The sequence below is a fragment of the Rhynchophorus ferrugineus genome, unplaced genomic scaffold (genome assembly GCF_030347505.1).
Source record: "Rhynchophorus ferrugineus isolate W39M unplaced genomic scaffold, kcgeb_rfMv2 rfM2, whole genome shotgun sequence".
Lineage (NCBI taxonomy): Eukaryota > Metazoa > Arthropoda > Insecta > Coleoptera > Curculionidae > Rhynchophorus > Rhynchophorus ferrugineus.
The window spans coordinates 69,986,657-70,007,537 of record NW_027472581.1 but is presented as its reverse complement, the minus strand read 5'-3'; the positions used below and the strand labels follow the sequence as shown (position 1 = coordinate 70,007,537).

The 20,881-nt window shown below is 33.1% G+C and overlaps 3 protein-coding genes across 3 annotated transcripts; 1 reads left to right on the top strand and 2 right to left on the bottom strand.

The window, feature by feature from the left end:
- Nucleotides 1–4: 4 nt before the first annotated feature.
- Cdc5 (cell division cycle protein 21) lies at nt 5–4,106 on the bottom strand. The gene is made up of 13 exons (XM_076394513.1): nt 3,926–4,106; nt 3,582–3,832; nt 3,334–3,527; nt 3,075–3,274; nt 2,844–3,019; nt 2,593–2,790; nt 2,391–2,508; nt 2,156–2,335; nt 1,944–2,103; nt 1,567–1,891; nt 738–932; nt 440–680; nt 5–385 (listed from the first exon to the last, which is right to left on the bottom strand). Exons 1-13 carry the CDS (start codon nt 3,968–3,970, stop codon nt 101–103), a joined length of 2,568 nt encoding a protein of 855 aa, XP_076250628.1. The 5' UTR covers nt 3,971–4,106; the 3' UTR covers nt 5–100.
- Nucleotides 4,107–7,913: 3,807 nt separating this feature from the next.
- On the top strand, nt 7,914–11,455 carry LOC143190302 (lysosomal aspartic protease). The gene is made up of 8 exons (XM_076394515.1): nt 7,914–8,149; nt 8,493–8,619; nt 9,763–9,886; nt 10,096–10,214; nt 10,349–10,548; nt 10,603–10,784; nt 10,844–11,025; nt 11,125–11,455. The coding sequence occupies exons 1-8, from the start codon at nt 8,082–8,084 to the stop codon at nt 11,290–11,292; spliced, it is 1,170 nt and encodes a 389-aa protein (XP_076250630.1). The 5' UTR covers nt 7,914–8,081; the 3' UTR covers nt 11,293–11,455.
- Nucleotides 11,456–12,513: 1,058 nt separating this feature from the next.
- Nucleotides 12,514–20,864, bottom strand: LOC143190298 (uncharacterized). Its single transcript, XM_076394509.1, has 9 exons — nt 20,411–20,864; nt 19,991–20,212; nt 19,809–19,934; nt 19,652–19,752; nt 19,442–19,599; nt 19,190–19,388; nt 13,214–18,005; nt 13,023–13,151; nt 12,514–12,959 (listed from the first exon to the last, which is right to left on the bottom strand). Exons 1-9 carry the CDS (start codon nt 20,624–20,626, stop codon nt 12,831–12,833), a joined length of 6,072 nt encoding a protein of 2,023 aa, XP_076250624.1. The 5' UTR covers nt 20,627–20,864; the 3' UTR covers nt 12,514–12,830.
- Between the last annotated feature and the right edge of the window lie 17 nt (nt 20,865–20,881).

Below are 20,881 nucleotides of genomic sequence, written 5' to 3'. Positions count from 1 at the left end.
ATACTTTTAATGAAACCATATACTATGATATTTATTTCCTTATATGAAACAAAGAGGAAATGACAATAAAAATTTCATATTTCCTTAGTAATACAGAAGATTAATTCATTTCCACATCCCCATTTTCATCTGCTTGATTTTCTATACCATTTTCACCCAGTCCATTAATTGTAGAACTACTAACGACATTCTGGTCATCAGTTGCTGATCCTTGAATGGCATCATTGTTATCTAGAGCTTTGTCCATATTTAATTCAACTAACTGATTTTCTTCCAGGTTTTTGTATTTTTCATGCAAATCCCTAATTTGATTCTGAAGATCATTATATCGATTTTGTAAGGACTTTTCGCGTTCCATCTGCCTGCTAACATCTTCGGTCAAAGACTAAAAACTTTGATAAATAAAACTGAAAGATTATTAATAGTTTTTAACACTTACCTGTATTCTTCGAGGTAATGCACTCTTTTCTTGCTCTTGTAAAAATTTAAATGTATTAGATTCCAAATAAGCCTGATCAATACTCTCATATGTATCTTGCAACTGTTTAATAAGAACTTGTGCTTTAGACTGATATCCACCAGTTAGAATTTTTAGTTTTTTCTCCATTTTCGCGGCTCTCTTGGCTTCTTTGGCCATATGGGCACGATTCTGCTCTAAACGTTTCTCAGCAGATTCTAGTCTGATGATGGATCAACATGTTAACCATATATCACTCTATTTATAGCTGTATACTAACCTGTCCTTCTTATTAGCTAAGTTAACTCTAGTATACCTATTCTGGTTGGGTAAAAATAGTACCTCTCTTAAACATTCTTCCCACACTTGAGTGTATGCTTCTATAGGCAGTTCTCCGTGATTCATGCCTGTTTTTACTATCTCCATTTCGTTTTTCAACATACTTCTCGCTATTTCCAGTTCATCTGTACCAAAACTTAAAAGCCCAAAAGCATTAGTTTTATATTGACGAGTATAGAGGGGTTTTCAAATAGGACGGGTCGATGTTGATAGCCTGTGGCGGTCATGTTATTTAAATCCACTTATTAATTAACCACTGATGCTAAATCACCATGGCAAATTACACTATTGAATATTCGTCATGAGGAGTATGGCAGACACGATGGCCTTACAAAGTTGATAACGTCGCTATCAAGCATAATTGCCGCGTATAAAACATCGGTAACACTCAAATGTAATACGTTCAAATGAAATAGAAGACGGAAAACAGTTCAACAGGATGGCACTACGTGACTCACTGCGAACGTCACGATAGTCTACTTCACAAAACGATTGTACGATTTGACGTAGTAGATCTATCGGCAAATACTATTAAATTCAACATAACCACTGAAACTCAGCGTGATATATTAGGCACTAATTAGAAATTGGCCCGATGGCATGAGTAACAGCGGCAGATGTTATATTTCATACATAATAGCACATATGGCCTTTCAAATAAAAGGGTAAATAGTTCACATGCAGCTTCATTCCTGTTTAACATTAACCTACCCTTATTGAAAAACCCTATAGTAATGTGATATATATTATAGCAACTTATATATATCTACCTTTCATATGGATGTTCCTCCAAAAACGCTAATTGTTGTGCTTGCGATTTTGCAGACTGCTTTATAGGATTAAGAATGGGATTTTTCAAATTGTCATATTGCAGCATTGTAGCCATTTCACACTTTATTAATTCTTCAGCTTTTTGAAGTTCTGTTAATGCATAGTTCTCATTAAGTGGTCTTAACATCGTCAAATTTACTTCAAGAGGTCTAGGAAAATCTCTTTGAATAACTTTAGATCTCATTGCAAGCTCTTTCGCCGCTTTCGCTTTCAGTTCTTCTTGATACCTCTTATCTATATCGGACTGATCCTCAATCATCTGGTCTAAAGAGTAAAAAACACAATAAACACTATCTCCAGGTAACATTTGTCTTACCTTGAGCTTGTTCAGGCATTTCTTGGTCAATTTGCTCTGGAACAACTATTTCATAATCATTCTTTGGTTGTGGAAGGCTGCTTAAACCCATTTTCAATTGTTCTTTCAAAGATGTTTGAAACATTCTATGTTGGGCAGGTGTTTCAGCTACCTCAAGTCCCTGAAATTACCTGCACTTAATATAAAGTCCTTTCAAAAAATTAGTATATCACCTCTTCTGGATTAATATTAAGTTTATCTCTTACAGAAGGAGTAAAATTACCACTTTGTCCACCTACTGGTACCAATGCACCACTACGTGGTGTTGAAAAAGTTGTACCAGGAGTAGCACCTCCATCACTTCTTGTAGACCTAAATGGAGTTGCTAAAACTGTATTTGGTGTTGCTACAACCTACAAATATTATTACTTACTATATATTAATTATAAAAAATGGTTAGATAATTACTTGAGCTTGAGGTACAACACCACTAAAATCTGAGTTATGCAGTGGGGTATTTAAACCACCTTTAAGTGGTGTGTCCACATGAGTTAGAGCCATCACATTCTGAGCTTCTTGAAGAATCCTAAAACAAAAAAACAAGTTTTCCTCTTCATTTGCAGTTTTTTTTATCAAAAAATTGTGTTAAAAATAGATTAATAAAGTTTACCGATCTGTCATTGGAGCGGGGGTTCTTGGTGTAGCAGCTGCTTGTGGAGTCACCGTATAGTCATTGAGAAGAGTATCAGTACTATCAATTCCACTCTCTGCAGCTACCTCTCTGGCAACTTCACTTGCTTTCCCTAATTTTACTACTTGATGTAACTCTTGATCAGAAATTTGTGGCTCAGGCAGTACCAGCTTTGACCTGAAATTATAATTTATGAAGTTATACGTAGTTATCCATCTTTTAATAGTTACCTTTTCTTGGCAGGTTCTTGATTTTGCAACATTGCTTGTGGTATATCATTCTCTTTCCTCTGCTTTAGTTTTTGTTTATCCTTCTTCCTTTCCTTTTCTTCCTGTTCACTTCTTATTTCACCATCCAAGGCTTGCTGTGTCATTTTAGAGAAATCCGGTGCCATGGGATCAAGAACCTATAAAATTTAATATTCATACAAAAATAAAAATTCAAATTCAAACATAACATGCCTCATTTGAAGTATCATAAAAGCCAATTGCAGGTCTTTTTTCAAAAGGAATCTCTGCATTGTAATCTACTCCACGTTTCTTCCTTCTTCTGGGATTAACCTCAATTCCAGCAGCACGAAGTTCCCTCCTTTTTTGTAAAGCAGCAAGACGTCTTGCTTCTTCTAACTGCTTTTCACGAGCTTTCCTTTTAGCTTTTTTACCTAAAAATTATGCTTTATAATATATAAATTCCCTTTAGCTTAGCTCATAAAGTATTTGCCTTGAGTATTAGCTAAACGAGCACGAGCTTCAGATAACATTTCAAGTTCATCTTCATCCATATCTTTTGGATCAGGTCTAGCAGGTTTAGTTTCAGGATTAGGATCAATTTCTCCAGGTTTAAGTTTCCTTGGATCATCTGCAGTATCCTCTCCATCTTCTTTTTTCTGAGCTTGATCAAGCAAATATTCATATCTATAGATGTTAATGTTGTTTAATTGTTTATAATATTCAATATGTGTCAAATACCTCTCTAAACATTGAGCAGCTGTACGTCCAATAATTGGTGCAATAGTTCTCCATTGAGTAGGCATCAACTTTGCTAAATGAAGCAATTTCTCATCTTCTTCCCTAGACCATTCTGTCTTTTTTATACTTGGATCTAACCACTCAAACCAACGCGCTTTACACTGCTTTGCAGATTTTCTATGTAACAGTGATGCGATCCTTGACCATTGATTTTTGCCATATTTCATAACAGCCGCTTTAAGAATTTCATCCTGTAATTTAAATTATAACAATATTTATTAGTAGCTCATATAATTTTCATATATATTTATTTCTTTTTACATAAATTTATAACAAGATCTTACTTCGGTGTTTCGCCAAACACCACCTTTTATCATTACACGCGGCATGATTTATTATTGTGATTAAAATTTACTATCTAAAAAGAACAATAAATTGAAGATGGATAATTTACAGCAATTTCCATAAATATTCTATCAGTCAATTTGCCGTTTATAAACTAACAAACATAACCTATAATGACATTTTTGACACATTTAATGTTGCTTATAGCGACATGAAAGCGACCAGGGGTGTGCAACTACAATGCTAAGTGGTGGGGCAAAATCTTGTTTAGTCCAATCATTGGTGGCGCTGACAACGTGAATTTGATTGGTTAGTTTAAAAATATTATATAGAATCCTGTAAGGAAAATAATATGCTTTGATTGGTCAGCCATTTCACGTGACTATTTTATGACGTCACATTCGCTGGCCAATAATATTTGAATGAAAATCGAATTTAATTTAAAAAACTAATTTATTAAAATAAAATCCTATACAAATATACATAAATGTAAATAATATAAATAATAATAAAAAACAACAGAAATATACATAATTGCAAAAAGCAAAAATAAATAAACTACAAAAATGTAAATAAAAAAAATTAAAAGCCCCATACTCCAGACAAAATAATTAAAATACTCTTCTATAACGCCTGCTCCCTTTTTCGTATTTGTTTAGTGCCATCAATTTTATAGGATCTATTAGAGTTCTATCTTGTATTTGTGCTATACTGAAGGTAAACTTTAAGTCCTTCCCTGTTAATATTGAATTAACTTGTTTAACCCAAAAATACAATGAACATTTGACAATAAGATTTAAAATGTGGTCTTCAAAATCGCTATGGACTGGGCAGTTGAAACGTTTAAAATTTATGTGTTTTTTTAAGACATCTCTCAGAATAACAGATATGCTATTTTTATGACAAAATCTAGGTATTAAATAAAAGAGATAGCTTAAAGATCTACAAACAGTATAGTAAAACAGTCTTGATGGAGTTGTTAATTTGGGTCTACGCGGCTGCATCGCTTCTATAAAATCAGTATCGAGTTTTTGATCTGTGGAACTACTTAATGTAGAATGTAGACAGATATTGCACGTTGTCTTTTTTCTCAGAAGTTTTATCAAATAGCCTGAAATATAGACTAACGTGCAACGTTCCACTCTTGTTTTCATCAGAGCAAAGTTCTCTGGAACTGAAAATATAGACTCAACTGGTGATTCTACAACCTCTGGTGATGCTACATCTCCAGTTAAAAAATAATGTAAGTTATCTAAAGCGCCAACATGTTCATCTTCTTCACAATTTGCTCCGGGCGAATGATGTGAAAAAAATGAAGTGATGATAAGTGCTTTAAAAGATTTCTCAAACATACTAGGCGAAGGATGTATGTTTCTAACTCCATGACTTCTAATAGATCCAAAAAAATTTTCTAAGGAATCTTGGTTAAGATTCCTTAAACAAATGTGATTATTTTTAAATTTAGACAAAACTGATTTCTTTAAGGAAATAAATCCCCTTAAAGTAGCAATTAAGTTTTTGATTGATGGCACAGTAACAAATACTTTCTTAACAGGGCAATAAAATTTGGCACTGTTTAAACACATAATAGCTCTACTCCAAAATTCCTCATGTGGTGAGCTTAAGGATAAGGCTTCAAGGAGAGGCCTGAATTCTGGCGCTGTTTTGCTGCTGGAATTGCAACTATCGAATAAACTATCCAAAAAGGCTATAACAGCACCTGTTTGTTCAGCATCGTTCGGAAGATTATCTTCTGAAAACAAGACAAAATTATAATTATTATTAATACATGATATATTTCAGCATACTTACTCCACTTTGAGAAAGTCACCAAATGTGAGGCCACTGTATAGCTGAACACTTGTGTACAAATCTTGACTTTCATCTTGTTTATTTTGCCTGGAATTACATGTTGTTCTGTTAATCTTGGGCATATCCTCATAGGCGCATCTCTATCGATGTAGTACAGATCTATAATATGCTCCCATTTTGCAATGTTTAGTTTGTTATCAAGTTTAATGTATAATTTTTTTTTTAACAAATTGTTCCGAATTCCTTTAAATAAATGAGGGATATCGTAAAGTGGAATTATCTTTTCCCCATTTACTTGAAATTCAGAACAACTTCTTGACTGGGTCAGCAAACTATTAATGGCAGCCTGATTAGCAGACCCTTGGTCGCAAACTGTGCAAAGGACCTTTAAACCTATCTCCCGACATTTTCCAATAACTTTAACAATCAAATGTTTTAATAATGTCGATTTAATTGGTCCTTTTGAATATGTGAAGGAGATAGGTTGTTTCCATTTTCTAAATAATCCTTTCACCATAAACACATTTACATAGTCTGCTATGGCTGCCCTTTTATAGCTCCCTGTATTCTCCAAGCCATCGATACAGTCTTCTTTAATATTATATTGCAAATTGGGAGCCAGGCTCATCTCGTCAAACATCACAATACAGGATCTATTTGCTCATTTAGCCCTGCTCGCATTGGGATTTGCCTAAGCAATGCTAAACAAGTACTCTTTGAGGGAAAAGCAAATATTTTTGACAATAATTTATAGGTCTTGCCGCTTGATTTTAAAAGAGCAATAGCAAAAACTTTTTCCTGAATTGTGAAACGTGTAGATTTAGGTGTCTTCGGTTGATTTGCCAATTGAGAAAAAAAGAAATCTACTGTTGGCTTATTAACATGTTCAAATAAGTTTTTTAGTAATTCTGCACGCAAACTTGAACTAATATTTGCAAATCTGCTTTTGAATGAGGCAACTAATCTCTTATTTCTTGTGACATGTTTATAAGACGTTACTACTTTGTTATAAATATCTTTAACTTCATCTGACAAATATGTTTGACGAGAGGAACCAAATTTCCTTATAATGCCACTGTAGCTTTTACGTGCTAAAAAAAAGCCCTAGTATTAACTATACAAATTATGTATCAAAAGTATTACCTTTTCGTGGAGTTTCTTTTATTGAACATTGCGATTGTTGTTCTAAAAAGTTAAAGATGTGTATAAGAACTACAAATATTTTAAAGATATTCTAAAATTAAATGGTTTTTATTAGTACCTTCTGGCAAGACTTCTTTATTTGGAGATATCACATTGACAGCACTCGAACAACTTGGAAGATTATTTAAATTAATGTTCTCATTGTTACCATTAACGTCTTTATAAATAAGTTGACTTTCTGTAAACAAACAATAAATAAACAAACATATAATAGATATATAGATAATTTTATATGTACCTGATAAAAACAATGTTGGATATGCATTTGCCCTAATACCTGTTCGTGAAGGAAGGGTTACCCTAAATTCTTCACTAAAATGTCTGTGACACACACGATGCCGGTGGTATATTTGCATTGTGGTTAATCCAGATAGTTTACTACTATTAACTTGATCGATCCATTTTTGGAAAAGAGCGGGATCATTCTTCGGGAACCGATGTCTGATTTCGGTAGTAGATTTACACCCAGGTACACTGCATCTTTTACTACACGGATGCATAGTAATAAATTTTTATATTACTCAATAACAATTAATGTAAAACAGAATATATAAACAACGTGAAACGAAGTTATCTTGACTTTAACAAACACCTAAACTTCAAACAACAATGGATGCCCGAAAATGATGGCCTCGCACAATTTGACCGAACCAATCACATTCCGTTTTAGTGGCGGTTCCAACAATTTAAAAACTAGCCAATCACAATTTGCGATCGCAGCGCTAAGGTTGATTGGACTAAACAAAACATTTCCCCAAGGTCGCCTATACCGTGAAATTTCTATTTTTTCTATGAAAGCGACCATAGAAATAAGTAGCGAGTAAATTTAAGTAAATAAATAATAAAATGATTTTAATGTGAATTAATAAAAGGTATGTTTAATGAAATCTGTGGTTAGCAAATATACTAATAATAAGAATTATTTATTGAATGATTAGTTTTAGAGTGTTTATTCGGTTGCATAAGCTGTACACAAAACCATTTATAAAATCATATGTCATTGTGAACATATATATATACATTTTCAATTAATCCTATTAGATCGACAATGAGTTTTGCCGGTTGAGGTACGAGTAATCAGATAACAGTTTTAATAATTATCGGTATTTTGTTGATATTAATTTTGTTTTTTCAATAATAATGGCACGTTTTACTTCATTGCTCTTTATTTGCTTGTTTGCAGCAGTAAATTGCAAAGACTTTGTTAGGTAGGTATTATTAAATATTTCGTTTAGTATAAATTATGAGTAATGCAATACATTTGTTATAGATAATCTAGAATCGAATTTATACATTTTCTTTGTAATGGATTTTTAGCTTTTGACGTGATAGATTGGTTATTCTTATTTCATGAATAATTTGCAACATCATTTCTGTATTTTTATATAAAAACAATGAAAGCAATTATTTTATTACAATTAATGTAGTAGTTGTACATTTGTCTTATCATTGATTACGACTTAAGTCAAGGGTCAAGAATCTATAGATTGTATTTATCCATATAATTACGTTAAATATTTTAATATGTACTTTTACTGGTGATTTTCGTAGGATTCCTCTAACAAAGGGCAAAACAGTAAGAAATAGTTTAAGAGAAGTGGGTACTCATGTCCAGCAAGTTAGATTGAGGTATTCATCTCTTAGTGCAACACCAGAACCACTAACTAACTATTTGGATGTAAGTTTTATTTTTCAAATTATAAATGTTGAAAACAATATCTATTTTTAGTTTTTTTTTGCGGAGTATTTTACATTTTAATTTTAAAGTTTACTTGACTATTAGTAAATATGATTCATTTGAATAGCATTTAACATATTTAACAATGTTTTGGAATTCAAATAACATTCATTTTGGAATATTTATATTGTAAAATTGGCTCATGTCCATATTTTATTTTTATCATATATGCAAGCAATTTGTTTAATAAACAACACCTTTTAATTTTGTCAGTAAGCGTTTTTTAAGCAAACACAAGAGTTCATTATTCTTTTTATTAATTAGGTGTTAATATTTTATTATAATTCCTTGAAGTTAATAAAAAATCATTTTACACTTTTACTTTTCATAAAATGATTTTTTAGCTACAAAATTTATTTTGCAACCTACTAAATGACAAATAAGTGTTCTTAATTTTCCTCCTTGATTATTTGATGTTACACTAATTTGACAATAACTAGATTATAATTGCTTAAAACTTGGTACTAATCTAGAAGTTCCTAAATGAATAATTTGTGTTCGCATATTAATTCCCGTTTTATTAATTATACTATTAAATTAATTTCACTACATAAACGGTTTAGTTTACTTTTTTGTCTGTACTATTTGGAGTTACAGTACTTTAATATTAAAATGGGAGTATGTCATAATGTCTTGTTATGAATCTGGATTTCTTCAATGATTGTCGAAGCATTCAAAGGTCTCGGTGTAAATAATCATTCCGGTAATATCTTGATGTGTTCAGGATACATCTTATTAGCACTTTATTTTGGAATATTTATACTAATATTATAGAGATTTCCTTCTGACTGAACAATTATTTGTCCATATTTCAAGTTGAATAGTTTTGTTGCCTTTTTATACCCATTCAGCTGAATTTTTCGTTAAGATTTAAGAGTTATAAGATTTTAAAGATTTTTACCATTATTACTACATGGGATCATCATTATGTATTTATAGATCTATAACACTTGTGTGTTGTAGTTTTTTAGTTACTTCTTGACTATTGTCTCCAATAGCCAAGTATGGCAGTGTCATCGGCTAATTTAGCCGTAGTAATTACTACCGTATTGCCAAGCACCTATTTTTATTTTTTTATTTCAGGCTCAATATTATGGACCTATATCTATTGGTACGCCACCACAAACATTCAATGTTATTTTTGATACTGGTTCATCTAACTTGTGGGTACCTTCTAAACACTGCAGTCTATTAAATATTGCATGCTGTAAGTATTTATAATTTATCTTTTTTAATCAATTGCAATATTGATGTTGATGTTTTATATATTTACATAAGCATTCTTAGTTTTTTTAATGAAAAGTAATTTGTCTTGTTTGGTTTATTTATTACCCCAAAAAGCAAAGTAAATAATGGTAGATTAATGTATAATACGGATTTAATATTCACTAATTTTTAATATGTTCTATATAATAGTACTGCATAACAAATATGATGCTGAGAAGTCATCAACTTACAAAGCTAATGGTACCGTATTAACCATCACTTATGGATCGGGTAGCCTTTCCGGTTACTTATCTACAGATACCGTTAACGTAAGTATATATATTAGATGATGGAAACAGTATTCAATAATTATATAATATTCGGTTTAAGTAAATTAAATATATACGGACACGTACCGTTTTCTGTTTTTCTACCCGAATGACTATATTTCCTTGTAATGCAGTTAGGAGGTGCTGTTGTGAAGAGTCAAACTTTCGGAGAAGCAATTAACGAACCAGGGCTCACATTTATCGCCGCTAAATTCGATGGTATTCTCGGAATGGCGTACCCCAAAATTGCCGTAGACGGTGTCGTTCCAGTGTTCAACAATATGATTGCTCAGGGTGTAGTTTCTGAGCCGGTTTTCAGTTTTTATCTCAACAGGTACGTGGTTCTATTTGAGTTTTATGAACCTCTATCCTAAATCCATTATTTCAGAGACCCTAATGGAAATGTTGGCGGTGAACTTATTTTGGGAGGTTCCGATCCTAATTATTACGAAGGAGATTTCACCTACCTCAATGTTGATAGGCAAGCCTATTGGCAGTTTAAAATGGACGGCGTGGAAATTAATGGAACAACCTTTTGTAAGGGTGGATGTGAAGCTATAGCTGATACTGGTTAGTGATAATTTAAATTTAGCATATCTGTAATTATGTAACAATTGTGTTTTATTTAGGTACCAGCTTAATTGTTGGCCCCTCTGAAGAAATTGCAGGCATTAATAAGGCTATTGGAGCTACAGCCATAATAAATGGTGAATACTTTGTAGATTGCAAACTCATTCCTTCATTACCAAAGATTGAATTTACTCTAGCTGGTAAAAAGTTTGTTCTGGAAGGAAAAGACTATGTTTTGCAGGTAATACTGTCATTATCATAACATTTATGATTTCAAAAAACCTTTCGCTTTTATATGTAGTATCAATTCCTATTCTATCAATATTTTATTATTTTTAAGGTAAGTGAATTAGGACAGACAGCCTGCATATCAGGCTTCCTTGGTATGGATATACCTGCACCTGCAGGGCCTTTATGGATCTTGGGGGATGTCTTTATTGGGAAATATTATACCGAGTTCGACTTTGGAAACAACCGCGTCGGATTCGCCACCAGCAAATCAAAGTAGATGCTATTTCTAATAATTTTCAATTTTGCTAAATTATAGAACATAAGAATAATTAGAAAACGTTTTTTAATTCTATACCTAGTGATGTACAATTTCCAATATTGCTATGATTCATATAGAATATATACTATAAAATATAATAATTATACAGTATAAGAGTAAATATATAGATGTTTTATTCCATACCTAATGACTATTGGTTACAATTTTAGATAGATTATTTAAAAAAACAAATTATTTTTATATGTAAAGTAACATTGAAAAATATAATCCATATCAATCAACCAATAATTTATTTAAAAATTACTGAAATAAAAATGTATTCTAGAAGTTAGCTATGGCCAGAAGATATGTTTAAATTACTTAAGCTTATTAAACTCAGTTAAAAAATCTTGGAGATAACTTTTTTTTTTCACGCTTTACGACAGAAAGAAACATGTCGATTGAGTGTTACCTAAATAGTTTCGATAATGTATTATAATAATAATGAATTATCTTCTTTCTATTGGATAACATCCATAATGGACGATATGATGGAGTGAAAAAGCAGAAAATAGAAATTGTTTACCATTTTTGGAAAATGTGTTTCCTTAAAGCTAACAAATATATAACGGTCAATTGATGTTTGAAACATAAAGTTTTTCAATTAGGACGAGTCGATCGATGTTGATAGCTTGGTATAGCCATGTGATAACAACGTCTTTTTAACCTGTTGTTTATTATGTAGTTAGTTACTGGTGCTAAATCACCATGGCAAGTTTTACGAATCTACGATAAATAACAAGCGCTACAGAAGGCTGATAATCAATTTTCTTTTCGTCCAACCATAGCACACGGTTCCAACAGGAGGTATAGTCATTTCTCGCAGAGATAATACAAAAGCTACACGACTAGAAGATCGTGTAACTTTATGTATTTTTTCTGAAAACGCATATCATTAAAATCAATATAACTCAGATCATCGTTCAAATTCAGCCGCAGATTAGGCAGCGTTATTGAACGCACATGTGAGTGAATTAATAAGGAAAGCCTTAATGATGTTTTAATTTCTGGAGATTGTAATGAATATTTGCTGCAATATTTCTGGTTATTTTGACAGATTCACTAAAAAACTACACATATAGTAAGAATTGAATACCTATCAAACATTTATTTGACAAATGCGATATAAATAAAATATGAAAAGCTGGAAAATCTCGTGATAAATAAATAAGACGTTGATAGATATCAACAAAATTTGTTTATTGAATTAGAAAAAAAATATGTTTTTATCTTTTTCAGATAGTTAATAACATATAAGAAACTTTATTCATTCAGTACACACTTCAAACATACAATTTTACTTAAGTAAAGAACAAATATTCCAGTGCAATATACACTCATATATTTCTGATCTACTACTCCTTAAAACATATACAATAATTAAATTAATCACATCGTGAATATAAATAAATTTATACGCTTAATTTTACTTACTAGTTAATTAATAAAATTATTTACAACAGAGAATTATAAAACTGTCTTAATTAAAAGGTTTATTACACTACTTTTTGAGGTAAAGAGCTCGAAGATGTTACTTTCTTGCTATGCTTTATCTTCTTCACATAGGCTTCAATTAGACTCCTAATTTTTATGGGATTAATTTCTCCAGATTTATTATGGCATATCTAAATAAAAAAAGTATAGCCAAGTATGAAATGAGAGACATTAAAACTAAGATTATAAATTACCTTGGGAACAGCTCTCCTCATAATATCTTTGTATTCATCCTTTGTAATTTTTTTCCTATTGTAGTATGGTTTTAAAACTAGCTTAACTTCTTCAACAACTCTCTCTTGTCTGTTTAATTTTTTAAGGAACTATAAAAGAGAGTGACATAATCAAATAATTATATTCAGTTAAATTATTATATTCAACAGACCTTGTCTTTGACCTGCATTTCGACCGCTGAATTCGGCAATTCCTCTAAAATCTTAAGACTATCCTCGTCCACCTTAACACCCACATGTTTTGTCTTCGATCCACTCTTCTTGTTTCCTTTCTTTTTCTTATTGAATGTTGGAGAACCGCCAAACAATGCATCGAAATTTGACTGTTTCTGTGAATTGTTGGTTTTTGATTTATTGCTTTTGCTGGTTTTACCTGTGTTCATAGCCGGTTCAGTTGGTGGCTCAAACAGATCTTCATAGTCGCTAGAACCAGGCGAGTAAGGAGAGTCAAAATCGAGATTCACATCCTCCAGGCTCCCACCGTTTTGCGGTCGATTGTTCTTCTTTGTTGCTTTATTATTTACTTTCGATTGCATTGGTTTGATTGGCGTCGACTTAACAGCAGCCTTTGTTGGTGGTATTTTCACTGGGCTTGATTTCACCTGATTTGGTAACACTATTCTCTGAGGTATATTCGACTGCATTGTGATAACGGTTGAGCTAAGGAAATTGATGCGCGATGTCGTTAAACTGTTAGAAGCTGCGGTAGTGGTAATTATAGAACTGGGTACTGAGCTGAATGGCGTTGTTTGCGCTACAGGTTTACTATTGGGTGCTTGAATCATTTGATTAATTACCACACCGATTCTCTGTTGATCTGGTGATTTTGAATCTGAAATCTCTTGGATACTGCTCTGGGAATCAGCAGGCTGAATATCAGCTATAGGAGGTGTTAAAGACTTTATGGCATCAGGCGTCTGTCCGCTGCTCTCCATGTTATTCAAATCAGCTTTACTGTTGTCTGATTCCTGATGGTTTGGCTCGTTTCCTGTACCATTCTGAATCTGATTAGGTTCTGGTGTAGGTGATCTACTTTTAGTTGGTTCGAATGGGTCGTAAGCATCGGGGGAACTAGGTAAAGATGTAGGTGGTTCTTCTGGAGGTGTATTAGGGCCTTTATGCGGAGTATTATTGACTTCATTTTGCATTTCTTCCTCAGTTGTTGCACCAGGTTCATGAAGCGGATTGCTGATTATACGTAATTGAGGTGGTTTTGGAATCAAGGAGAACTTAATGCTGGGTTCAGGAGGTGTTTTTGGACCAGTAGTATAATTCGGTGACCTTTCTGGACTGGCAACTTGTTGAGACGAATCACAAATATTCTGAATGTTTCTATTTTCATTCTCATTGTTGTCACTATCGCTTAATATAATAACATCCTTAGGGGACCCAACAATTTCTTGGAACGGTGACCGCTCTAAATCGATAATAGCCACAGGTTTAATACCGGAGAGATCCTTTTTAGGTCTGTTTCTCCTTTCTTTCTTTTTCTTAGGTTCTTCCGGTGGCAAGTCTTTCCGTCTTCTATCTCTAGTCGTAACATCCCTAGTCTCATTTTCGTTATTAAAACTAACACTAACCAGAATATTGTCTCCAGAAGCGAAAACTTCCTTTGATGGGGGCGGAGTCCGATCCCGTTCCCGTCGTCTCTTTTTCGAAGCTACGTCACGCTTATCTTTATTACGTTTATCCTTTTTTCGCTTTTTAGCAGCATCATTGTTGAGGATTACTGTCAAATTTTGGCTTCGCAAAGTCTGAGGATTCTCAACTCTCGGGGGTGTCCATGACGGAGAAACATGATGAATTTGCGGGCTTGGGGATCTGGAAAATGATGGGGTCCAGTCTCTGCGTCTTCGCTTAGGAGATACCGATCGAGATCGTGACCGAATTTTGCTTCTACTTCTGCTTTTGCTGGTACGGATACGTTTCTTGTTCTTGTTCGGCTGTCGTTCCTTCGACTTTTTTCTTTTACCACTTTTGCTTCCCGATCGCTTTCTCTTCTTATACTTGGACCTATCTCGTCGTCGTCTGCCACCTGATCGTGACCTGGATCGACTTGCTGATTTACGATTACGCGATCTGCCCCTCCTCTTACTGGTCTTATCTTTAGATTTGGAGCGTCGCCTAGACAGTGATCTATGACCTCTTGATAATGATCTAGTCAATGATCTAGATTTCCTTTTAGACAACGATCTGCGACTGCGAGTAATGGATAGGGAACGTGATCGACCAACCAAAGGTGGTGTGTAAGAGACAGACCTTGAATGACTTCGAGATCTGGAAGCGGAACGACGCAAATCTCGACCGAACTGATCTTTTGGAGGCGGTCTGGGTTTTTCAGCAATCAGGGCACGCACGTTGTAACGTTCTATCTCTCTACGTTTTTCTTTTCGTTTCTTTGTTTCTTGCGATTTATCAGGCGACTTACTTCGTGAACGGTCTCGTGATTTGTTCTTACTTTTATCTTTGTCCCTGTAATTTCTATCTTTGTTAGTTTTGCTCAGCTTTTTAAAAGCTGATTGCTTATTTTCATTTTCTTTATTGCCATTCTTGTCTATACCATTTGCATCCTTATCCTTACTTTTAATCTTCTTCTTCTTCTTAGAGTCATCTTTCTTGTCACTTTTATCCTTATCCTCTGCTTTTTCATTATCTTTCGTCTTTTCAGGCGCCGAAACTTCCTGTTCTGCTGATGTTTTATCTTTATTTTTGTCAATAATTTCTCCTTCTTCAAATTCCTCTGGCCTTGTGAAATCCAATTCCGATTCCTTCGCGTTTATCTCTAATGCATCTCCATCAGAAATGGTCTTAAGTTCATGAGACTCGTCGAAATCATTTCGATCCTCGTCTGAAATCAATTCTGTGTCGAGACCCTCTAATCCTTCTCTATGCTTGTCATTGTTCTCATCTAACAAGGGTGTGTAACTGCGCTCTTCTTCACTTAGAATATCTTCTGTCATATCTTTTATATCAGAAATTCCAAACGAATTAGTATTTTTCTTAACGATGCTTTCATCTTCTGAATCGCTGTATAAAGTGCCAGTATTCCATGAAGTAGTCTTTTGTGGCTCTTTTTCAGGACTTTCAGTGGTTGAAGTGTTGCTCACATTAATTTTTTCAACCAATGGTTCTATTGTAACACTATTTAACTCACTACTCACAGTAGCATTTTCAATTTTGCTTACATTAGTTATAGATTCAGATTGTGATGAGCTTCCAGATATGCTACTTTCCTTGATGGAATTTGATGAATTCAAAGTGATATCAGTAGTTAAAGCAACACTCTTGCTGGTTCGCGAGTAAATACTGAAATTGGGGCAGCGATCATTTGAATCTTCATCTTCATCCATTTTTTCCAAATTATCATGAGTTTCATCTTCAGCATTATTCTTTGTAGATTGTACTGTTCCCGACTGAATTTCATCAGTCACCATTAACTGTTGATCTGTTGATTCATCACCAGTTGGTCTTTCTGGGCTGTAAGCTTCTTCTCCGGGACTATCAGTGGGTTGACCAGGACTGTAAGAAGCTCGACCTGGACTAGAAGTTGGCCTTTCAGGACTATATGCTTGCTCTGAAGTATTTTCCACAGTTGAAGTAACAGGTTCTTTGTTTTCATCAGAGACCTTTTCGGTATCAATGACCATACCAGATTCTGAGTCATTATCCTCATCAGTATTTGGTGTATTGTTTTGAATTTGTGCCATAGGAGGACTAGGAGGTGAAGGAGGTTTAAAACCTTCTTCAACTTTGCTAGTTGAAACAGTTTCGTTTTCAATATCACTATATATATCAACATCAGATTCACTTCCCGCGGACCCATTTTTCTTATCTTCAGTATCTTGGAGCATTTGAGCTTCGCTTAGCGTTCTCTGTGTATAATCTTGTGGGGCATCGTTCAATTGCTCGCCAGAAGCAACATTGTTAGTACCCGAACTATTGTTGCTTTGATTGTAACTTGAACTAGAAGCAGAATAATAAGATGAATCTTGAGATCCCATTGACCGATACATTCGAGAATTGGACCAGTTCTGATTTGATGAGTAGCCGCTGCTGCCGGTGCTTTTCCGATTGCCATAAGGAGTCTCTCTTACAGTGTATGAATTTAAGTTTGGTTTATTTAAATTGTTGTTGTTCAGAATGGAATCTTTTTTTTTCTCGATTATAACCTTACCCGTTGAATCAACCGACATCACGGCGTCCTTTGATAAAAACTTTTCTTGTGAACTCATAATACTGCTCAAAACATCAGTAGAACTAGAAACCGTAGGAACTTCAACAATAGCAGCCTTACGACGTACGGTCCTTCGTAGAGCTATGACATCAGCGGCATTAGGTGCTCGTCTTGCCATTAATGTTCTCGTGCCAGAGAGTTCATTTTCATTATATATACCTTCATCTTCAGATTCTGCAATGTATTCGTTCAGGTTATACCGAGACCCGTATAAGTCGATATTGATAATACCGGCATTGTAACGATTCTGGTTTATATTATTTGTATTTGTTGCTGTTATACGAACATCTGGTAGATTTTGAGGGACGTTTCGTGGGGCACATATCCCTAATTGTGCTGCTAAACGAGCTTTAACGCTTTTCTTTAACATTTCGGCCGGCGACAAGTTCTTCTTTTTTCTTCTTCTATTCTTCCTTTTTCTCTTTACCAGCTTTCGAACAGGAACAGCTTCGCCTGTCACTTCATCTAAAACATAAACCGTTTGATATTTCGGTTTCAATCGTCTCGGTCTTCTCTTTCGTTTTCTCCTTTGTCTATTTTGATCTGTACCGGTAGTGCTGGAAACTGCGTTTGACCGTACTCGAGTTGATAAATCCGATGATGTCGATGGTATGGCGTCGCTTGTACCGAACGATTGACGTTGTCTCTGTATACGACTATCCTGAATCCTCCTCCGAACACGTTCCGATTGTCTGGTCCGAGGTATCAACCTGTATGAAACGAAGAAAAAAACATTTTTCATTGCCACCGCTATTAAATGTTTGCCTCACCTGTATTATCAATCCAAAAAAATAAAAACCTCATCTCTATAAATGTAAGTGAGTATGGGTCACTAACATATAATTTTTAAATGCAATAATTAAAAGAAATATAAATTAAATATAATTTACCAAATGTGATCACCTAAATAATAAATACACTTTATTAATTAGTATTTGTTACAAAGCAGTGACATTACTATGACACCTGATATCGATGATTTGACATCGGTAACTTTGCAGGACTCTAGATTTAATAACTTTTATTCAACAAACGACTTTATCGTAGAATTTAGAATTTTTAAAATAATGTTACATTTTAATAAAACACTGGTGAAAAATAGTTATTAATAAAAATTACAATTATTTTTTGGTTAATATCTTTAAAAACCTATTGAAATGATAACTTAATGTAAAGCAAAAATTAGACTTATATATTACTTATCTGTTATTATTATCAACACTATTATATAGTTATTATTAAGTTACGGCAGCGCTTTAAACAATCAACAGAAATTGTAAAAGAATTCTTAAATTACATTCAAACAAACGTGCCCGCCTAACTCACTTATACTTACCTGACAATGTCATGATTAATAATGTACAACATATCTTGAAATGTCTTTTGGTTTTGTTTAGTTCAAATATTGCAGGGGTATTAACATGAACCAAATAAAATAAATCTATGTCTTTACACATATTGCAAAAGAACAAAGCATGAAAATTGCATTAAGTATATGTAAATAACTCCATAAAGAAAAAGAGTGTGATTAAATTTAATTTCTTTAATTTTGTGATGTTTATAAAATATAATATACTGTCATTAAAAATTACAAGAAAATGTGTCAATATTTTTTACCAATTTATTGAATTCAATATCTTTACAGATGATAAATAAAAATTCAAAGTAATGGCAAAAGCTCCAATCTAAATATGTGAGCTCAGTTTTTTTTGTTATTATCAGTTCAATTATTAAAATTATGTTAATATCACAAAGGACAATTACTGATATTTTGCAAAATATATACAATGATACTTGAAGGCACTTCAAGAATGAGAGAAATGATGGAGAATAACAAAAAGTTTATCTAAACTAGAGCTTTCATGTAATTAATCATATATATTAATTAAATCACCTATTAGAAGTTGGTCTCCTATGTCCTAAAACAATATGGCTGCCAAAATGTTCCTCTGCATCATCAAATAGCCCCGCTATTTCTTCCATATCGATATTCACATTGACACTTGGGCCACAATCATTACAATACCATGATCCTTCTGGAACTTCATCTAATGGTGGTGTAAGACAATAAAGGTGAAAACCAAGATCACATCCTAAAAATATATATTAAAAGTTTTCTTCACAAAATTTTTTATAAATTGTTTACCATCACATAAAAGAAGCCTATCTTCATGATCATTAGATCCACAAATTTCACAAAATGTTGGGTCTTCCAAAATAACCATTTCATTCTGAGGTTCTGGTTTCCCTATGGGAATTGTTCTTAAGATCTTTCCTTCACATGATTCTTTGACTGTGATAGAACTAAAAAATTTAATATAAAATAAGAAAACTTTAAGAACAATATTAGACCTACTTAAATTCTTTTCGATCAACAGGGCATGTATTCATATTTTTTGACCACTCTTGAATACATTCTAAACAGAAAGTATGTTCACAATTTTCTGGTAATCCAACCTAAAATTGTATTTTCAAAATAATAAATTGAATTTTTGTTTATACAATAAACCTACTTCTTGTAACCGAAAAGATATCAAACATATTGGACATTTTTCTGATTGACCATCACTTGAATCTGAGTCAATGGACTTTTCAGGTACAGTATCTTTAGATGTTTTCATAACTTTGGATGTTGAAGCCTATCAGAATACATATTAAAAAAAATATATTTCTTTTTAATTTATATTTAAAATACCTTATTTTCAGGGTCAGAAAAATCGCTTTCCCATTGACTATCACTGTCTGAATCTGTCATTGATAATGGAGCTGTTCTATTCCTTCTCACAGGTACAATATCTGAGTCATCTGAACTGGAATCTGATCCACTTATTAATACCCTTCTTGCATTTCTATTTCTAGCTGTTATTATGGGACTTGAGTCGTTATCACTGACTGAATCAGAAATGTTTGAAAGACGCTAAAAATAATAGAATTATTAAAACTGAGACAGCATATATTTAAATAGCATTTAATGAATTTAATTTAATGAAAACATAACAAAAGCCTCAATTCACGCAAAATAAATATAAATAATGCAAAATATATGTAAAACCGAAATGACAACCAACCATAAACAATCATTATTTTATATCTATGGGTATTAGTAGTTACATACACCAACTTTTTTCCTTTTTATAATAATATCAGAGCTGTCACTGTTTTCTGAATCGGAGGAATCTTCTACTATTAGACCAACATTGCGTCTTCTATATGATGTACCTCCTATAATAGGGCTTCCGCTAGAAGTACTTGCCGGGCTGTCATCAGGCAAGCGACGTATTTTTCTTTTACGCTTATGGCGAGAATTAACTTCACTTTCATCACTACTCATGTTGGTTTTCTGCGGTATGACCGACTAACTGAATCGAATATCATGTAAAACTTATTAAAAAGAAATATTTTGCTAAATCTACAGATTTAAATTTATACTAATAATCAACGAAAAAACCGATAATCCACAGTTACTACAGAGAAGCCATCAATTTTTTTGACATTATACATTTCCCACGAGCGAAAATTAAGAGTAGTATTCGAAACATGCTATCTCAACTAAACCGCAGACATAAAGTGAGATAGAATGATATCC